We start from the raw sequence: 19448 nt of genomic DNA on the forward strand, positions 1-19448 counted from the left end.
TTCATCCATATTCTAATAAGGCATCAGACAACCACCACCACACCGCACTTCGTCCCCCAACTACAGATGTTTTTGGTGTGAGTTTCACACCGGGAATTTCCTGAATCAGAGCATAATAAATTCTCTAGCTTTATACACAATTTCCGAGCGCTTCCAACGTAGGATACATTTTCGACCAACTGCCAATGCCCAACAATGCCATTGCATGTGGAAATACAGCACGAGAGAGCGTTTAGCGGGTCTTGTAGGTCTGCCAGACTGTAGGAATGGACATGTTAGAGAGACGAATGTGGACTGTCGCAAGACGAATGGTAACATACCAGCAATGGCGAAGGGGGCACCGAAACCGGTAACTAGAGTAAGCAAGTCAGTCAGACGTCCAATCCGCAACGACTACAGCGTCCAATTGGGCCACATACCCATGAAGGCCCAGTATCTCCAGAAGAAGTACTTGGTCAGGGGGTTGAAGGGAATGTTGGAGCGAGGGCCCTCGGCGTAGTGGTAAGGGCTACCGAGCTGAGCGCGGGTGGTGGAAAAGCCACGACGGGCAACGAGGGAGGTGGCCATTCTGGCGCGGAGGGCGGTAGCAGCGTACATCTTGAGCTGAGTTAGAGGCAATTGACTGGATGGGGTATGAAAAGCAACAGGTTTCACCCACTTTGAATGAGGCAGAGAAGCACGACGGTCGAGACAATCCTACTGGTATCAACGGGCGGAGGTGCGAGCAAGTCGAGTGGAACGATACTCCCGGCTGCTCCCCGGCTGTCCGCTCACGTGACTTGCTCTTCCGAACGGCAAGTTTCGCCGGCAGCCATTCACCGCCTTGAGAGGCCTGGGCCAATCACACGCCGCTTCCCTTCACGGGTTCATTGAAATTTCTCGGTGCGATCGCTCTTCTGTGAGACGGTGCAGAACGTCAACCACCGTCCAGGCCAGTGTGCGTTCCCGCGTCCTTTGTGGCAGACTGTCGACGATGGATGAGCTTTTCGACGTCTTCGAGGACCAGCCTCAGGCCGTTAGGCCTGCGGACGGAGCTCCCAAACGAGCGAAGAAAGACAAGAGCAAGAAGCGACAGGTCAATGGCGACGTGAAGGAGGACGGTGCTGCTACGGAAACCCCTGAGGATGTCGAGATCACGGATGCGCCTGTTGTCGAAGAAGAAGAAGATGAAGCGAAGGAGGACGAAGAAAGCCCCGCCGCCGACAACAATGAACAACCGGATGCGAAACGCCCGCGCCTCGAGAAGGAGCCGGAGCCTGTGGTAGCGGACTCATTCGAGACGGAGCAGGAGCGCGAAGTCGCGGGATCAGCAGGCCTTCAGGGCGTCAACGATTCTACCTCTGTCAAGTTGTCCCACCAGGTGCGGCATCAGGTCGCCATCCCGCCGAAGTACCCATACGTGCCCATTTCCGAACACAAGCCGCCGGAGACCCCCGCCAGAGTGTGGCCATTCACTTTGGATCCTTTCCAGCAGGTTGCGATTGCTTCGATTCAGAGAGAAGAAAGTGTCTTGGTTTCAGCCCATACTAGTGCCGGAAAAACCGTGGTCGCCGAGTACGCCATTGCGCAGTGTTTGAAGAACAACCAGAGAGTTATCTATACGAGTCCGATCAAGGCTTTGAGTAACCAGAAGTACCGAGAGTTTGCTGAGGAATTTGGAGATGCGGGCTTGATGACTGGAGATGTCACCATCAATCCCACAGCCACTTGCCTTGTCATGACAACTGAGATTTTGCGGTCCATGCTGTACCGGGGTTCTGAGATTATGCGCGAAGTTGCCTGGGTCATTTTTGATGAAATTCACTACATGCGTGATGCGAGTATGTCCAATAGATCTGATTCTTGTTTGCCAAATACTGACCTACGCTATAGTCAGAGGTGTCGTCTGGGAGGAAACCATTATCTTGTTGCCCGACAAGGTTCGATATGTATTCTTGTCTGCCACCATTCCCAATGCTATGCAATTCGCCGAATGGGTAACAAAGATGCACAACCAACCATGCCATGTCGTCTATACCGATTTCCGGCCGACCCCACTACAACACTACTTCTTCCCTAATGGATCGGAAGGTATGCATCTTATTGTGGATGAGAAGGGAGTATTCCGCGAGGAGAATTTCCAGAAAGCCATGAGCAGTATCGCCGACAAGAGGGGCGACGACCCGTCTGATGCGATGGCTAAGCGGAAAGGAAAGGGCAAGGACAAGAGATTGAACAAGGGTGGCACTCAGGAAAAGAGCGACATCTTCAAGATCGTGAAGATGGTCATGCTCAAGAACCTGAATCCCGTCATTGTGTTCAGTTTCAGCAAGCGCGAATGTGAGAGCTGTGCTCTGCAGATGAAGAACTTGGCCTTCAACGACGATTCCGAGAAAGAGATGGTTCAGAAGGTCTTTGACAGCGCGATCGAAATGCTGTCCGAGGAGGACAGGGATTTGCCCCAAATTCAGAATATCTTGCCTCTTCTTCGCAGGGGTATTGGTGTCCACCACTCTGGTCTGCTCCCCATCCTCAAAGAGACGATTGAGATTCTTTTCCAAGAAGGTCTGATCAAGGTACTCTTCGCCACTGAGACGTTCTCTATTGGTCTTAACATGCCTGCGAGAACTGTCGTCTTTACAAGCGTCCGGAAATTCGACGGCTTCAGCCAGCGTTGGGTCACGCCTTCGGAGTTTATTCAGATGTCTGGCCGTGCTGGTCGAAGAGGTCTTGATGATCGCGGTATCGTTATCATGATGGTCGGTGAGGAGATGGACCCCACCGTGGCGAAGGAAATTGTCCGTGGTGAACAGGATCGACTTAATTCGGCTTTCCATTTGGGTTACAACATGATTCTTAACCTCATGCGTGTGGAAGGCATCTCACCCGAATTTATGCTGGAGAAATGTTTCTATCAATTCCAAAACACCGCCGGTGTCGCAGAGCTTGAGAAACGTGCGTCCCTATACCCTGCTTTATCGAATGCTGCTTGCTGACTGTGCTATAGAACTTACGGAAATGGAAGAGAAGCGTGCCAATCTCAGCATCCCCGATGAAGGAACCATCCGCGAGTACTACGATCTGCGCAAGCAGCTCCGCAAGTTCGGCGATGATGTGCAGGCAGTGATGAGCCATCCCGAGCATTGCCTGTCATACATGACACCTGGGCGCTTGGTTCAAATCAAGCACAAGGACCTTGAGTTCGGGTGGGGCATCGTTGTCAACTGGAAGCATCGCAAGCCGCCGAAGAATTCGAACGAAGAGTTCAACGATCATCAGAAGCATGTAGTGGATGTTCTCCTTAACATTGCCGATGGAGATTCCGTGGGCACCAAATCGTTCGAGGACTTACCGGCTGGCGTCAGGCCACCCAAGGAGGGCGAAAAATCTCGCATGGAGGTCGTGCCAGTTGTTCTCAGCTGTATTCAGAGCATTGCGCATGTTTGCCTCCGTCTTCCCAAAGACTTGAAGCCAAATGACACACGGAACAACTTGAAGAACACCCTAGAGGAAGTGAAGAAGCGCTTCCCGGATGGCATTGCCACTCTTGATCCTATCGAGAACATGGGTATCAAGGATGACGAGTTCAAAAAGACGCTCAGGGTAAGTATCCGGAAATTTACAAATAGAGGTGACACTGTTGGCTAATCGACTTTGTAGAAAATCGAGGTTCTAGAGTCCCGTCTTCTCTCCAACCCCCTGCATGAGTCGCCACGGTTACCCGAATTATACGATCAGTACTCCGAGAAGGTGAATTTGGGAACCAAGATCAAGGAGACCAAGAAGAAGATCTCGGATGCCATGGCAATTATGCAACTCGAAGAGTTGAAATGCCGTAAGCGTGTACTTCGTCGATTCGGGTTTATCAACGAGGCCGAAGTTGTACAACTGAAGGCACGCGTTGCCTGTGAGATTAGTACTGGTGACGAATTGATGCTCAGTGAACTTCTCTTCAACGGTTTCTTCAATAACCTTACGCCAGAGCAAGTGGCAGCTGCCTTGAGCGTCTTCGTCTTCGAAGAGAAGACCAAGGAGACTCCTGCTCTGACACGGGAAGACCTCGCGAAGCCCCTCAGGGAGATCCAAGCGCAGGCTCGGATCGTCGCCAAGGTCTCCCAGGAGTCCAAGTTGGCGGTCAACGAGGAGGAATACGTGCAAGGTTTCCACTGGGAGCTGATGGAGGTCATCTTCGAATGGGCGAACGGCAAGTCTTTTGCTGACATCTGGTAAGTTTCAATGTCCACCATTCGCAGCCGTTTTCTTTTTTGTGGTAGTATTGGATTGCTGACTGGTCCCTTTTTCCCTAATGCAGCAAAATGACCGATGTCTACGAAGGCAGTCTGATTCGCGTCTTCCGCCGATTGGAAGAGTGTCTCCGACAGATGGCGCAGGCGGCCAAGGTCATGGGAAGCGAAGATTTGGAGGGTAAATTCGAGACTGCCTTGACCAAGGTGCGCAGAGACATTGTCGCCGCCCAGTCCTTGTATCTCTAAGGTACTGCTACCTATCATTAGTAGTTCTTGTATCTATCTACCTTCTTATGTGGGTCAGTATTGTCCTCCTCATTCATCATCATCATCTCTGTTGTAAAGGATGGTTTGCGCGGTATATCTGGGTGGTCGCATTTTTTCTGGCGTCAGGCTTCCCAAAAGGATTTGGCTTTGTTTTTCATTTATTCTTACTATCTGTAAATGAGATGTCTCATTCCCTTTCCTCCTTTGCTTTCTGTTACCTGAAGCCTATGTGATGTACACAATGTTTTTAGACTACATCAAGAAGCAATGGTTTCAATCAGGCTTCATATTCATCATCATCATCCACTCCTATCTCTCTGAACTACCCACTATCCGTACCACACAGTGTCACCTCTTATTTAAAATCCATTTTGACCCCCTAGAATCGCAATCTCAATTCCGGTTCTTTACAAACAGCACCCGGCTTCGTTGGTCCACGCATATATGTGAGAAGTAATTGTGTGGTGGTGTTTAGGCATCCCATGGACATTCAGACTCAGACACGGTTCATTTAATAACCAACGAACGGTAATGTTACCCAGTCTGTATTTGTCGTACGGACGACTGTAGATTTGCAATGAAAAAAGAATACTGACTACAGTGTGATTTCTTTGTACTTGGTTGATGGTTTTTTATGCTTGATAATCCTGGGAATTGGTTCGGTATGATGGGGATTATCGGTTGGTTGATTGGGGGGCTTTAGTACTTCTAAATTGGTATGACTACTATGGGATGTGTGTCCATAATGCGCGCTGTGCGGAGAAAGTGTTGTTTTATTGTAGTACTTTGAGGTTGGCTATGCTATTGTGTGGGCACTGTTCCTTATTAGGATCATATGAAGGATATATTGAGCATATCTTGGCACTATAAGTGACACTTCTACAAATGGTTGACGATATGTCAGGTCGCCCGGAGCCAGGGATCTATACTTTCGATGTCGTCGTTTGCAGCCAGTAAGCCATAGGGCTACGACCTCATGCGGTCTCAGGTGGTTGGACGATAACCCCAGACCAATAGCCCAGACACGAGCAAAGTGTCATATGTCAAACGCTAAAAGTCAGACCCATCTATCGCCTACCTGTCAACCGAGTGGCTTGCGAACAGTTCAATGAGGATGTCTGGAATACGGCAAGGTTACCATGACGCAGTGTTCAACGGGAGAATGTTTCAGCTGAGGGCATCCTCACTGCTCGATGCCGTGGGTGAGGCGTTTCTCTGGAGGTTACTATAGGAACTTTCATGGCCCTAGACCGTAAGCCCCCTCCTAGATTTTGCTTGTGGGTCCAGTATATGAGGTCTTAGTCGGACTAATCCCTCAGCCAGCGTTAGGTCAGTTCCAATGATGTAAAATCAGATATGAAAATTAATGAGGCAGCAGAATTGAACCCGAGGAGTGTATGATTAGCCCCAATTCCGGATACCAGGGTAGCTGGACAACATTAGTCTGATGTTCCACTAAAACAAGAACCCAGGGCTCGTTTTCTGCAAGGTTGACCAGGTTACAGCTTGAGGATCATTCCTGCTCTGGGGTAAGGTGTGCAGATGAATGTCAATCGGGGGTGGCAGAAATTTGAGACTGCAGACGTAGTCACGACAGCGTCACAGGGTTAGCATGTAACTTCCTCAGAAGCACAGCATTTTGAAAGGATATTGCAGGCTTGGATAAGGGAAAATGAAAGTGATGGTAGCATCAGGGAACATTGATAAATGGCTGGTCCCGTATCCCAAGATGGCCACGCGGTGGAACAGTCCGGTCGACTGTATCAGTCATTGACAAGATGCTCCGTTTATCGGGCGGTTTTAGAGTTGACGCTTGATGAGTTGGGGTCATGCGGACCTTGGGGATCTGTAAGTGGTGCAGGGCCAAGTTGACGCAGCAGCCGCAAAGCCTGGGATAATAGTAACAGGGTTTTTGCCACAAATCAGGAGGGAGGAAGAGGGTAGTATTCCAAGGTGGAAATGGGTGGATCACATTGAGCAAGTGGGTAAAAGGTAGAGGAGAAGAGCAGTCACAGACTTTCAAGTCAGAGTCATGGATCCGCGGGAAATGCATCTCAGGCCCGCGTTGCCTCCCGCAACCCGCCCGTCCACCGCTTCTCGCTCGTCTTTCTCTCTTTCCCCACCACTTCAGAAAGTCTCCCCTTCATCCTCCATCCTGCACTCCGTCTTTCCCTTGCTTGTTCGCTTTCCTTATCCTTTCCCCCTTTGATATTTTCCCTCGTGCTCCTGGCTGACCTTTGGTCCCTCATCTCTGCTTTCCCCCCCGTCATCTCCCGTTACCTCTCTTCCTCCCCTCCCTCTCTCCCTTTGCCATCCAGCTGTTTGTGGTCATCATGAACAGCTTGGTGGCTACACCACCTGTGCCTCCTCATCACTTTTACGAATACTCCCGTCCTTCTCCCTCCCGTCCAAGTAAGCATCTCCCTGTCTTTCCCCAGTGCATTCGATGATGATTCCCTTGCTATGTGACCTTTGATGACCGACTGATATCAGTGTCTACCCCCGTTCACACTCCCAACAACCGCAAACGGAAAGCCGACGATGAGAATGATCACGATGGTCGAATGTCAGCATCACCTACCAACTCTCCCGCCTTGACCCCGAGAACCCTTCCAGTCAACCGAAACATCAAGCGTGCTCGTCCGAATGTTAGCGGACGGCCTCTCGCTCTCCCCCGACTGCTGGAGACCTTGGACACAGACGCTCTTCGGGGCATCCTTCGGACCGTGTGTGAGCGTCATCCAGGTTTGGTTGATGAAGTGGTGCACACAGCACCTCGACCCAGCGTGGCATCTGCCCTTCAAGTCCTTCGACATTACGAATCTGCCCTTCAGTCGTCGTTCCCGCTCGGTGGCAACTCCGAATCAGATTATGCATACAATCGTGTCCGACAACCGCTGGGGAATCTTCTAGATGCTCTGAGCGACTTCACTCCACATTTCCTACCACCTCACGAGACGCAGTCGTCTGTTTCCTTGAGTTACCTGGATGGTGCGACCGACATAATTCACGCACTGCCCCGTTGGAGTACACCACAGAACAACCTCGAGCGGGATTCTGCATACGATGAGATATGCAAGGCTTGGATTTTGGTGATTCGGGAAGCAGCCAAGCGTGGTGGTGGAATTCAGTTACAATACGGTGGTTGGGATCAGAAGTTGGCGAAGCACAATCACAACTCGGGCGGTAAACTGCAGGCAGCCGTCAACGAGCTTGGTTCCAGTTTGGGATGGATGCACAGACCGGATGCCCAAGGTTATGGAAGCCCAGGCGGCAATGACCTTGGGTCCATCCGGGAGCAACTCCTGTCGGGCACATACGGGCTCGGTACCCCCGTCAAGGTTGGGCCATGGTGAATCCGGTCAGCCATCGACAACCGCAATCCGCCTTTATCATCATTTCCAACCATAACATCAAATTCGCGACACTTTTACCTGCCCTCTAAAACTTAGGGCTACTGTCCGAATCCTCGACCGTGCACGTCCACGTATGATACGATCACGACTACCTACTGCATGAACTAGAGTTGAGGGTCACCTTGGCGTTTACTGTGTGCAAGCAAACATATTCTTTTCGTTTTATTTTTATTTCCTGCTTTTTTGTGTCATATTTCTGGACGCCAACCCCATGATTTCTAGATTGTCAGATCAAGGCCCAGGATCCGATCCTTCATTTCGTTCCAAACTTGCACCATGATCCTGCATTGTCACAGCCGAGCATGGTACATTCTTTCATTCCTCGACGTTCTCTTTTTATCATTTCCTTTCACTTCTATGTGTTCCTCTTCTGTCTCGGCGACATATACTCGAACCGCCGTGAGAAAAAAACCGCTTCATTCTTTCAGCCTAGCTGCATTTTCCTTGTCTTTGCCCTATCTTGTATACCCTTTACTATTTTCCCCTTAATATCACTGGTGTCAGGTATATTCTTCTTCGGGTTTTGGGAGGCTTCTTTCATTTGGTGGGACGGGTTACACTACATGTCAGTAAAGCATAAGAGCAAAAGGGAGCATCATTGTCCAGATAGTCACAATACCACGAGAACCAACCAACCTCCCGAGCCGTCTCGGGTTATCAACCAACTGATACTCTCGTTACATTCTACTGCTCTGATAATTTATCCTCCTGCTAATGTTCCACATTTGAGAAACCTCCCTCGCACTGCAGAAATATATCCTGCCTAACCAACAACTCGGTAGAAACATTGGTATACATGCGCCTTTAAATCAGTCCCACGCCATCGCAACACTTGCAACCATGATGATGTAACTAAGTAGCATTACAACTTAGGTAGTCAGAGTTATTTGTACGCTACAAGACTACACTAGTATTATTCTGCTACTTACTAGTAAGTAGCGAGACATAGTAATCACATAGTATGCCAGATCAACTAAACAGCTACTAAACAGACCTACTCCATAACCATCCATCCCATAGTATTAACTCAGTAGCAATTTTCAATGATACAGACACCGTGCAACAACTCTCACCAACCAGTCAACCCGGCGGTACGCTAACCACGAACTTAACTAAGTGGCCATGTCAGCATGGGGGGTCATACGTATGCACTTACGTGTTCGCAGACCGTCGTGCAGGATAAGAAAAACAAGAAAAAGAACTCAGTAAGTAGCTAACCCTTGTCCCGTGCTCACTTAGGTAAGTCTTTACATGGCTTAGTTGCTTAATACTACTAAGTACTATATGAAGAAAAGAGAATATTATTGGTTACCCTATCCATGAGTATATATACCTTGCTATTAGTGGTTGTATTCTCATAGAGAAGAGAGAGGATCCATCCATGGTTAAATTATACAATAAGTATGGAAGTAAGTAAAATTGCCCTGATCTACTTTGTGGTCTTCTCCCGTTCATGACAATGCACGTTTCACAACCCTGAACAACCATCCGGCATCTTCCCACCCGCCGCGGGTTCCGGGTTTCTCTTCGCATATGGAAGCGATATCTGACTCTGTCGCTATGGATATGGTGTCTGTTTCTTGGGAATGGATGTTCTCATGCATGAGAGATTGAGGGTCGTGGTCGATGGTCTCCACTGATGTTACTGCTGGTGGTGCAGTTGTTGTGGTAGTAGAGAGTGGCCAGTCGTCGACGCCGAATAGGGTCCATTCTACCATTCGGTCGATCCAGCTGCCTAGTCCGAAGCCTCGTTCGCGGGTGAGACGCTGGAATTCTTGTTCGTCTAGTTCGTCTTCGGAGGCGTGGAGGGAGTCGGAGGTGGATGTGAAGCTGAGGTTGTCTTCTTCTTCTCCTTCATCTTCTTCGGAGGCTATATTTGCCATCTCGGCGCGGATGCGCTCGTCCACGAAATCGGGGAGCATGTGACGGGATTGCTCTTCTTCGAGGGGCGTGTGGATGCCACTGCTGCTGGTTGTGGTGGGGATCTCTCGTCTGCCGGAAAACCGGCATATGTCGAGGCTGGTCATGGCCAGGTCTGGTCTGCTGGATCTGCGGCTTGTTGGGCGTGAGCGGGAGGCTCGACGAGAGTAGGCGGCAGGGGTGGATATGCCGGATTGAGAACGGCGGGTGCTGCTCCGTGAGGTCCATGGCTGTTGATGCTGTTGGCTGTCTAGGTCGATTTGATGGCTGTCTGAGACGAGGCTGGTTGAGCTTTGGCGTTTAACGAGCCAGCTTTGACCCTTTTCTTCGCGGGTCGAGGATGCGAGGGCAATGCCTGCGCGGAGCATCCATTCTGTGTCTGGATTATGATGGTGGTGGACGGCATCGGGGTGACGCCGGGAGGAGCGTGTTCTGCTTCGGCGGAGTTCTTCATTCTGCTGGTGATGAAGTGGACTGGCCACGCTCCGGGACTGTAAATTGGTGTCGCTGGAATGGATGCGAGTGGAGCTCTTGCTTCGGGAATGGCGACGAACGCGGGACCCGCTACGGGAGTGAGAGTGGGATAGGACGCCTGGGGTTCCGGGGACGGAGAAACTAGAGAGATAAGAGGTCCTGGTTGTGCTGGGGGTGCCGGTGATTTCGTGGCGAGGAGAGAAATAGTCTGGGGCATCGGTATCGTCGTCGATGGGAAATCGAGGGTTCAGTGGAGACAGAGATACATGGTGTAGGGTGGGATATGAACGGCGTGATCGAAACCCGCTTTGAGATTGTGAAGACTGATGGTGATGGGGAGTTAGTGAGTGGGTGTGGGTGGATCTGGGGCAAGGGACACTTACATCCATGGGGGCGTTAGGACCACAGGGTCACCAGATGATCTTTTGCGGGTAAGTATTCGAGACAAATGAGGTGAGAAGATTGTTGAAGATGGAGAGAGGACACAATGGGCTATTAAACCCAGATCGTGATGATCGTCGGGGTTGGAGGAGAAGATCGAACCACCTTCGGCTGGAGCTCGAAGGCGCCCGTGCGCGGCGGAATGGCATGTGAAAATGCGGGCATTCATTCATGACTTCCGGATGACTGACAGCAACCTTTTTTGGGTGGTCTTGAAATCAATGATCTCTTGCTTACAGGATAACTAATAATAAGCTTAACTGCGGTAAAGCATGGTTGGATGAATAGACGTTAGTGTCTCGTCAAGTAGTATCTATCTAACTGGTCGCTGCTATCCGTTGTTCGTTATCGTGGCGGCCACATTATTGACTAGTATATAGTACCGCACTACTCCAGCTTATGCAGTCTATGGAAATTAAATATGGGCATCAGAGCTCCACTCTGACTGTAGTTTATCTATCCAGGAATTCCTATCGATCAGATCAGTGTATCAACCCCTACTAGGCTGCCGGTGACAGTATATTTATAGCGATGCGAAGTGGTACTACTAAGTATTGGACTCGACCAAGTACATTGGGCTACTTGGATCATCCCAGTAGGATTCAGAAAATCTCCGAGTAGGGCAGCAACAAGATCGGGGGCCTACCGCTTCCAGCAGATCATCGAATCACTTAATGATTTAGTAAGAGTCTGCCTCACCTTGAATTCTGGTATTTGATGGGAGAAGTTGAATGCATCCCCCACACCGCCCGGACCAGCCTTACTTACGTTGACGATCAGCCGGATTGGACTGGCCGGGATGCTCTCCACGTACCCAATCAGTCTGCCTGTCAAGTTGTCACTCCTTCAACGCATTCCCTCAGCCCATCATTGCTCTCTCTTGCCTTCCCGCTGCTTATTTATTTCCTCCGATTCCCCCCATCTCCTTCCCCTTTGCCAAGCACTCACTTTCATGCCACTTGCCACAACTCGTGTTCACATCTCTAGTTGCTCTCAGGAGCGTGCCATTCTGTCGTTCCCAACCCTGATCTTCTCCCCGCTCCCTAGCGCCAGCCACCATGGCTGAGGAGGCAAGCCGGCCTCTGCTAGAGCAAGAGCCACGACCTATCTCGCCTCAGCGCTCCCCAACATCCATTGGCAAAGCTTCCCATCACCCAGATTCGGAGCCTGGTCCGTATGAGCTCTCTTCCGAATCCACCCCTCTCCTCATCCATCACAATGACGATTTACTGGGATACGGCGGGACCGGTTCCAGGAGGCCGTCGTCTGTCCGACCTCGAAGTCTCTCGCCCAATGGGTCACTCAAGAAACGCCGTGGACGTATACGATGGCCGATTTTCTGTGCTCTCCTTACAGTGGCTGCTGTAGTCGCGATTCTCATCTTCGCCTTCATCGCCCCAGCTGCCGTGAAGGAATACGCCAAGGAGGCGGTGGTCTTCAAGCCTACCAATGTCTCAATCGAATCAGCCACTGCCGATGGCCTTCAAGCCCGGGTACAAGGGGACGTGGTGCTCGATGCGGGGCGCGTACACAAGAGACCGGTGCGGGACATTGGTCGTTTCGTCACTTGGATCGGAAGGGAGGCTGAATCCGGCCAGTCAGAAGTCGAACTATATCTCCCAGAGTATGGGAACGTTCTCCTTGGCACGGCAAACTTGCCTTCCGTCAGGGTCAACATTCAGAATGGTCATGTAAACCATGTCAATTTCCTGGCAGACTTTGTGCCTGGAGACTTTGAGGGAATTCACAACGTCGCACTGGACTGGTTGAACGGAAAGCTCGAGAAACTGACGGTCAGAGGAACAGCAACACTTGATATCAAGTCGGGCTTCCTCAGCCTGGGCCAGCAGTTCCTTTCCGACTCCCTCACTATTGAAGGTTGGTCCCATACTATTCCGATTCATCGTATAACCTATTAACCCGGATCTAGAGGGCGACTTTCCTTCTTTGCCGGCTGTCAACATCACGAATTTCAACGTTCATGATGCGGAAGACCCAGGACAGCAAGGCGCAATGGCAATTGATGCCTCAGTTGCTGCTCAGTTTGATTCACCGTTCGGAGTGAACATTCCTCCGCTCGGGTTCGAAGTGCTGGTCCCAAATTGCTCTCCTGGTGATGCCCCGATTCGGGTAGCTGCTGCTACGACTCGAGGGTTCCCCATTACTCCTGGCCAGCCAACATCAGTTGACGTCGCCGGCATAATTCAAGGACTCTCTGAGGACCTGACCAGAGTTTGTCCAGGAATGAAAGGTTCCCCTCTGGATTTCCTGGTCAAGAGCTACATTCATGGAGATGGAACCACTGTCTATGTCCGTGGAGCGGACCCACCTTCTCTGGCTACACCCGGATGGGTTGTAGATATCCTCAAAAGTGTGACAGTGCCGCTGAGCTTTACCGGGCATGCCCTTGACAATCTCGTCAGGAATTTCACAATGTCGGACGTGCATTTCACCCTGCCAGATCCCTTTGCAGAACCCGATTCCCCAGAATCACAGCCGACGGTATCTGCGTTGGTCAAGGTGCTGATTGGGCTGCCGAAAGAACTAGGCCTTCAGTTGGATGTTCCTAGGGTCCGGGCTACTGCTGACGTGTTTTACGGTGGCAATAAACTTGGAATCCTGAACTTGCGAAAATGGCAAGCTGCCAACTCGACCCTGCTCGACGATGATGATGGCTCGCCAGCGTTGTACGTCGACTTCGGGATCAAGAAAGCGCCGCTTGAAGTGACGGATGAAGATGTCTTGACTGATGTTCTTCAAGACTTGATTTTCCAAGGAAAACGGGTCAAGCTTGATGTCGCCGCCAGTGTAGATGCGGAAGTCACCACCGGATTGGGCACTTTTGCTGTTCGTGAGATACCCGCACAGGGTGAGATCGTGGTTAAGCGTAAGTCAAATCTGGCTGACACCCTGGCCTATCGACTGACTTTCCTGTAGCCCCATACGGTGGTTCTTTGGACGAATTAAGCCCGCGTATTGCATCGGTAGAACTGGGAACTACTACTGCCTCATCTCTTCTTGTGAAGGCTCTGGTCAACGTGACCAATCCCTCGCCATACTCAGCATCAGTGCCATCAGTCGATTTCCTGCTTCTATTTAACGGTTCTAAAGTCGGACATATCACTGCGAAGGATCTTACAATTACACCGGGCGCCAATGATGGTCTCCCCGTGGACCTCACATGGAGCCCACTTGTTCTGGATGGGGAGACTGGCGTCACTGCTGGCCGGGAGCTACTCTCCAGGTATATTTCTGGTGAGCTTCAGAAAGCCCTTTTCTTTCCTCCAATTTCTAATTACCGTCGCAGGATACAACACCACTGTTACAGTACGGACACATGAGGGAACGATCCCGGGACTACCCAAACTTGGGAAGGCACTATCGAAACTAGGGCTCGAGGTTCAAATTCCTCGGGTACCCGTGCCTCATGCCCCCGGTACCGGGGACGACCCTGATGATGGCCCAAAAGGGTTCATTCAAGGAGCTACGGTATTATCTACTTTCATAAATATCGTCTTGGAACATAACATATAAATCACCGCATATACATTCTTTCATAATCATAACGAGGCATTTGTTCATCCAAGGAGCGCGCGCTCCGTTCAAGACAAGCGGAAGACTAACTTGCATGAGTGCTGCTAGATGCACCTCTGGTCATCGACGGCCGAGTTCACACTATCCTCACCATTCCCCAACACCACCATTGACATCACTTCGGTATATGCGCAGGCCTTTTACGAGGGCGACGAGGAAGTCGGCACCATCGACTACCGCGTGCCGTTCCCCGTGCCGCCGGGTATTTCAATTACACCCCGGCTGCCTGTGGATTTGAATCTCGGCGGTATTGGCTATGACGCGCTGAAGAAAGCGCTGGGAGGCACTCTTGGATTAGATGCCGTGGCGAAGGTTGGCGTTCAGATTCAACACTATCGGGATATAGTGTTTTATCATGGGAAGGGGATCAAGGCGCGAGTCAAACTTTAGGAGTTTATTCTTTCTTTCTTTGTTTTCCATTTCTGGGTTATTGTTTAGTTCATGCTTTTACAAGCGGGCTTAAATCGGTCTCTCATTCAGCCTGAGCTGGCGTTATGAATAGAACGGGCGTTTTGACGTTGGGGTAATTAGGCTATTCCTTTCTTAGTCTATTGGGCTTTTCGCTAGGATACGGATGACTCATTTTAAATACGAAGCTGAGCATGATTGGCTCTCAATGGAAAGTGATACTATTATTACTAGTAATATTAGGTTCAATTTACAGCTCTACAGCCGATTACTACCACTGCTTATGACCCTATCCATATCGCAAACGAGAATGCTCGAAGGCGGAAGATATAGACGTACATAAAACACTTCGAATGAATTATTAAACATGGGAATTTACAACATATTATTAAGCTTAGCTTAGACTTGCAAAGGAAATATGGATGAAATACATTGTGGTTGTGCTTTTTACATTGAGGGATATAGATAATGGATAGATAAGTAAAAGCGCACAGACGATTACATTTAACCGGGGGGAAGGGTGCTGGCGTCAACAACGTCAGCGGCGTCCTTCTCGATCTCCTCGCTAGGCTCGAAGAGAGGAGACCGGGGCAGAGCCATCAGACCGGTACGGGTGGACTCGAGGACACCGAAGGGGCCGATGAGCTTCATGAAGGAGTCGATACGGGAGGGTTTGGCGGAGCTATATCACATATCATTAGCACCAAGAAAAACCAGAATCGTATGACTCATGCTGGTTAGGGAGGAAACTTACACCTCAACAATGCAGTTGTTGGTACTGATATCCAGCACCTTTCCACCGAACTGATGAGTCAAGCGAGTAATCGCATCCAAATGCTCATGCTTGTGTCTCAAAGCCTGAGAATGGGGCAGATTACGGGGGTGGAACTCGGTCTTCGCAACTTGCGCAGCCTTATCCTTCTGACCCTCAGTCTGCTCACCGGGGGTGGTGATTTCGCGGTGGTGCTGCAGCAATTCCTCGAAGAACTCGGGGCCCAAGATGCTGACCTTGGCGAGGAGGAGTTCGCGCTGCACCAGGGCGGAGTCAGTGTAATCGAGGACGGCCCAGACGGGGACGAGATCATCGAGTTGACGACGAGCCTGCTCGACGACGCCGTCCTGACCCTGCAAGACGATGGTCATACGAGACAGATCCTCGACCTCGGTGTTGCAGACGACGAGAGAGTCGATGTTGAAGCCGCGAGCAGCCAGGATACCGGACACGCGGGACAGCACACCGGGCTCGTTCTGCACCAGACAGTTCAGGATATGGCGCTTGGGAGGGTTGGTGGGGACGGAAGGGGTTTCGTAGAGAATGGACGAAACGGCCGTGGGGGCGTCCCATTGCGGCGAGGCATCGTTGACGGGGAGAGGGAGGGGAGACCGGCGATGAAGGGCCTTGTAGGCTAGGGCTGAGGTCGAACTGGAGGAAGAGGCCCGAATGGTGGTGCTGAATCGGGAGGCTCCCAGGCGTGAGTTGCGGCTCGCAACGGACAGGAAAGGCGTTGATGCTGTCGTTGACAGCATCAAAGGACGCCGGAATGCCATGATCGCCGCGACGGATTAGGCCTGCACTTGTGGGAAACAGTGGCAGGCAGCAAAGTCCGGAGATCCTCGCAGGGCTTTCTGGGGTCGCGGAGAATAAAGTCCGCAGGTTGAACTTCGCATTGCATTTTATACGCGGCGGCCTTCCGACCTCGGGGCGCTGACTCAGTCCCGGCGGTAAGGATTCGTCGTCCCGTGACAAGTTTTATTACTTACCATACTGACTAGATAGTGTTTGCCGCTTGGCTGTTTTGGGCTTAGTTGTTTTGGAACTCACATGATCGGGGCTGCATCTTTCGATTCTTGATCGCGATTCTATTGTCTTGTTGTTACTACTTGGTGGTTTGAGAATCTTATAGATTCATCCAGTACATCTTCTGCAAAGTTCGAATGAATTATTGTGTTCAGTTACCTACCTATCATCCCTCCGGGGGAAATATTCGATCGAAAGGACCCTGTACGGTTAGTACGGGCACAACTACTTCTACTACACACACTTAAAACACTAGGCCTATTATTGGTCCCAAGCGCAAAGGGCCGCTACCACTAAGTTCTCCGGAGTGGCAGCTCGGCATCCCCCGTGGCTGGCATTTCTTGCTTAGTTTCTGCTACTTTTTCGCTGGGCCACTAAACCATCTCGAGTCGAGTCTTCTTTAGCGGCTAAACCGGGCGGATCGTTCCAAACTCCACCGCCTGCGAAAGTCTTTGGCAAGTTTATCTTGGCCTTTTCGGGCCTACCTTGCTGCCTTGCCTCACGCCCTTCATTTTCACCTTAGACGTTACTTATCCCTTCCCCTTCTCTTACCTCTCACTCCCGACATTGCCGATACTATGGACGATCGCCGCTCGAAACGCTCTCGGTTTGATCAGACCGAGCCGGAAGTGCGACGCCCGTCGCGCTTCGACCGCCGCTCTCGGTCTCCCTCGTCGCGACAGTCCGAGTCGACTCGAGCTCGCAGCCCTCTCAGTCGTGAACCTCGGAGCCCTAGCGCGGACCCTGCGAAGAAGACCGATCCCGCTGCCGCCGCTGGTACGTTCGTTCCTTCAGGATAATGGCAAGAGTCGATGGCGCAGGGAACTTGTGTAGCAGCAGAACTAACGTTGGAGTCATACACACAGCTGCCGCTGCGGCAAAGATCAACGCCCAGTTGCAAGCGAAAAAGGGCATTCAACATGTCGACGTTCCTCCAATTCGCTCGGTAAGCATGACTGACACTGGTCGCAAGGCACAGAATAACATGATATACTGACCCTGGTTTCTACTACTTAGACCGCAAGCCCCGTACCAACATCCGGCTCACCTCCCACCGGCGACGCATCTGGAAAGTTGAACGCGGAGATCTACGTTGCTGATGGAGACTATATCAAGGATATTGAGATTAATGACTTGCGCAACCGTTACACGCTGACCAAAGGCTCTACTCAGAAGATGGTAATTACTCCTGTTTACATCCGCTGATCCTGCCCAGGCCCAAGCCCAAAACTTGTCGCAAGCTAGCTGCTGGCTTCCGTCGTTCGCCATGCGCCTTTGCTTGGTTTTGCTTGCTCATTTTTGGCCTCTTTCTTCTCTTCTATCTATTCCCCCCGTTTTTCCAATGATTCGTTTTGTGGTTATGGCTAAAGCTTACCCAAGTCAACGTCTTGCAATAGCATCCCAACACTTGCCCTCATTTGCATCTGCTGACCTCCGCTGCGTGACATTTAGATCAAAGAAGAAACTGGCGCCGGTACGCCTTTCATTCCATATTTTACACTGTTTATATCAAACGTTTGACTACAAGAAGGAAGCTCATCATTTCTGTTCTCTTTTCAAGATGTCACTACAAGAGGAAACTATTACCCGGACAAGAGCATGGCCACCGCTGCGGTACGTTCTACATACCCACCCAGCTCTCTGAACATACTAACATGTGATCCCTACCCAGAACCCTCCGCTTTATCTCCACGTAACGAGCACAAACAAGGAAGGCCTTGAGAAGGCCGTCGCCTTGATCGACGATCTCATGAAGAAAGAGCTCCCCAACCTGGTCGATGAGCGCCGGTTCCGTCGCCGCGAACCCGAGCAAGTGGAGCGGGATGAGTACGGTCGTGTACGTCCCTCACCATATAATACTCCACCAGGAGCCACCCTCTTCATTCCTTTCAACTCAAGCTCATCAGGAAACGTATCACTAATCAATGGTATACAGCGTAAATGGCCCGAGGAGCGGATCCCCGTCGATCTCGAACCGATCCCTGGCTTCAACCTCCGCGCTCAGGTCGTCGGCCAAGGCGGTGCCTACGTGAAGCACATCCAGCAAAAGACTCGCTGCAAGGTTCAAATTAAAGGCCGTGGTTCTGGTTTCATGGAGCCCAGCACTGGCAGGGAAAGCGATGAACCGATGTTCCTGCACGTTGCGTACGTAACGCTCCTACACCCCTTCCTGGCCCTGCAGCGTCTGAGACAGCTTGCATTAATACTTATCACTTTTTGTTTTCTGCAGTGGTCCCGACCCGAACGATGTCCAGAGCGCAAAGGCCTTGTGTGAGGACCTACTAGCCAACGTCCGTGAACAGTACCAGCGTTTCAAGGAGAACCCGCCCCAGCACAGCTACGGTGGCTATGGCGGCCAGCGCGGAGACCGCTATCACTACGGTGGAGGTTACGGCGGCGGTGGTGGTGGTGGCGGCGGCGGATATGGTAACAACCATCACCAAAACTCGCCGTCTACTTCTGCCAGCCCGTCGACCCAAGCCGCGGGTGGTGCTGGCGGTTCGGGAACCGGAACTCCTGACTACAGCGCCCAGTATGCTCAATACTACGGAACCGACCCGTATGCTGCCTACGGCGGTTACCAGAACTACCTTGCCTACTACCAATATTATCAGGCGGCTGCTCAGCAGCAGCAACAGCAACAGCAACAATCCCAGAGCCCCGCTCCGCCACCGCCTCCTCCCGCCAGCGAGGCTCCTCCTCCTCCTCCTCCGGGATCGGGCTCTCCGCCACCTCCCCCACCCGGCGGTAGCTACAGCGCTGTAAGTAATATGTGACCGAGTCAATGTCGTGTGGTCAAGCGGAAATATTAACTGCTCTGCTCGATTTAGGTTCCTCCCCCTCCAGGACTGTGAGGTGGTGGTTGGGAAACTGCGACAGCAATAGCCCAGAGTAGATAATCAA

General features: G+C 51.2%; 7 protein-coding genes across 7 annotated transcripts; 4 read left to right on the forward strand and 3 right to left on the reverse strand.

The window, feature by feature from the left end:
- Positions 1-232: 232 nt before the first annotated feature.
- On the reverse strand, positions 233-597 carry An04g01560 (uncharacterized protein; the record flags this gene model as incomplete). Its single annotated transcript, XM_001401486.3, has 3 exons — positions 233-258; positions 321-353; positions 420-597. 3 exons carry the CDS (start codon positions 595-597, stop codon positions 233-235), a joined length of 237 nt encoding a protein of 78 aa, XP_001401523.1.
- A 376-nt stretch (positions 598-973) lies between these two features.
- An04g01570 (uncharacterized protein) lies at positions 974-4472 on the forward strand (the record flags this gene model as incomplete). Its single annotated transcript, XM_001401487.3, has 5 exons — positions 974-1820; positions 1873-2934; positions 2987-3582; positions 3640-4205; positions 4292-4472. 5 exons carry the CDS (start codon positions 974-976, stop codon positions 4470-4472), a joined length of 3252 nt encoding a protein of 1083 aa, XP_001401524.1.
- A 2585-nt stretch (positions 4473-7057) lies between these two features.
- On the forward strand, positions 7058-7849 carry An04g01580 (uncharacterized protein; the record flags this gene model as incomplete). Its single annotated transcript, XM_001401488.3, has 1 exon — positions 7058-7849. The coding sequence occupies one exon, from the start codon at positions 7058-7060 to the stop codon at positions 7847-7849; it is 792 nt and encodes a 263-aa protein (XP_001401525.3).
- Positions 7850-9360: 1511 nt separating this feature from the next.
- An04g01590 (uncharacterized protein) lies at positions 9361-10692 on the reverse strand (the record flags this gene model as incomplete). The annotated part of the gene is made up of 1 exon (XM_059747330.1): positions 9361-10692. The coding sequence occupies one exon, from the start codon at positions 10690-10692 to the stop codon at positions 9361-9363; it is 1332 nt and encodes a 443-aa protein (XP_059605259.1).
- A 1110-nt stretch (positions 10693-11802) lies between these two features.
- Positions 11803-14728, forward strand: An04g01600 (uncharacterized protein; the record flags this gene model as incomplete). The annotated part of the gene is made up of 5 exons (XM_001401490.3): positions 11803-12622; positions 12675-13631; positions 13682-13999; positions 14052-14233; positions 14387-14728. The coding sequence occupies 5 exons, from the start codon at positions 11803-11805 to the stop codon at positions 14726-14728; spliced, it is 2619 nt and encodes an 872-aa protein (XP_001401527.1).
- A 522-nt stretch (positions 14729-15250) lies between these two features.
- An04g01610 (uncharacterized protein) lies at positions 15251-16294 on the reverse strand (the record flags this gene model as incomplete). The annotated part of the gene is made up of 2 exons (XM_001401491.3): positions 15251-15428; positions 15501-16294. The coding sequence occupies 2 exons, from the start codon at positions 16292-16294 to the stop codon at positions 15251-15253; spliced, it is 972 nt and encodes a 323-aa protein (XP_001401528.1).
- Positions 16295-17122: 828 nt separating this feature from the next.
- On the forward strand, positions 17123-19399 carry An04g01620 (uncharacterized protein; the record flags this gene model as incomplete). The annotated part of the gene is made up of 9 exons (XM_001401492.3): positions 17123-17321; positions 17411-17490; positions 17562-17723; positions 17997-18018; positions 18106-18158; positions 18217-18381; positions 18481-18689; positions 18775-19306; positions 19376-19399. 9 exons carry the CDS (start codon positions 17123-17125, stop codon positions 19397-19399), a joined length of 1446 nt encoding a protein of 481 aa, XP_001401529.3.
- Between the last annotated feature and the right edge of the window lie 49 nt (positions 19400-19448).

Source organism: Aspergillus niger (assembly GCF_000002855.4).
Source record: "Aspergillus niger supercontig An04".
In the NCBI taxonomy this organism is placed as follows: domain Eukaryota; kingdom Fungi; phylum Ascomycota; class Eurotiomycetes; order Eurotiales; family Aspergillaceae; genus Aspergillus; species Aspergillus niger.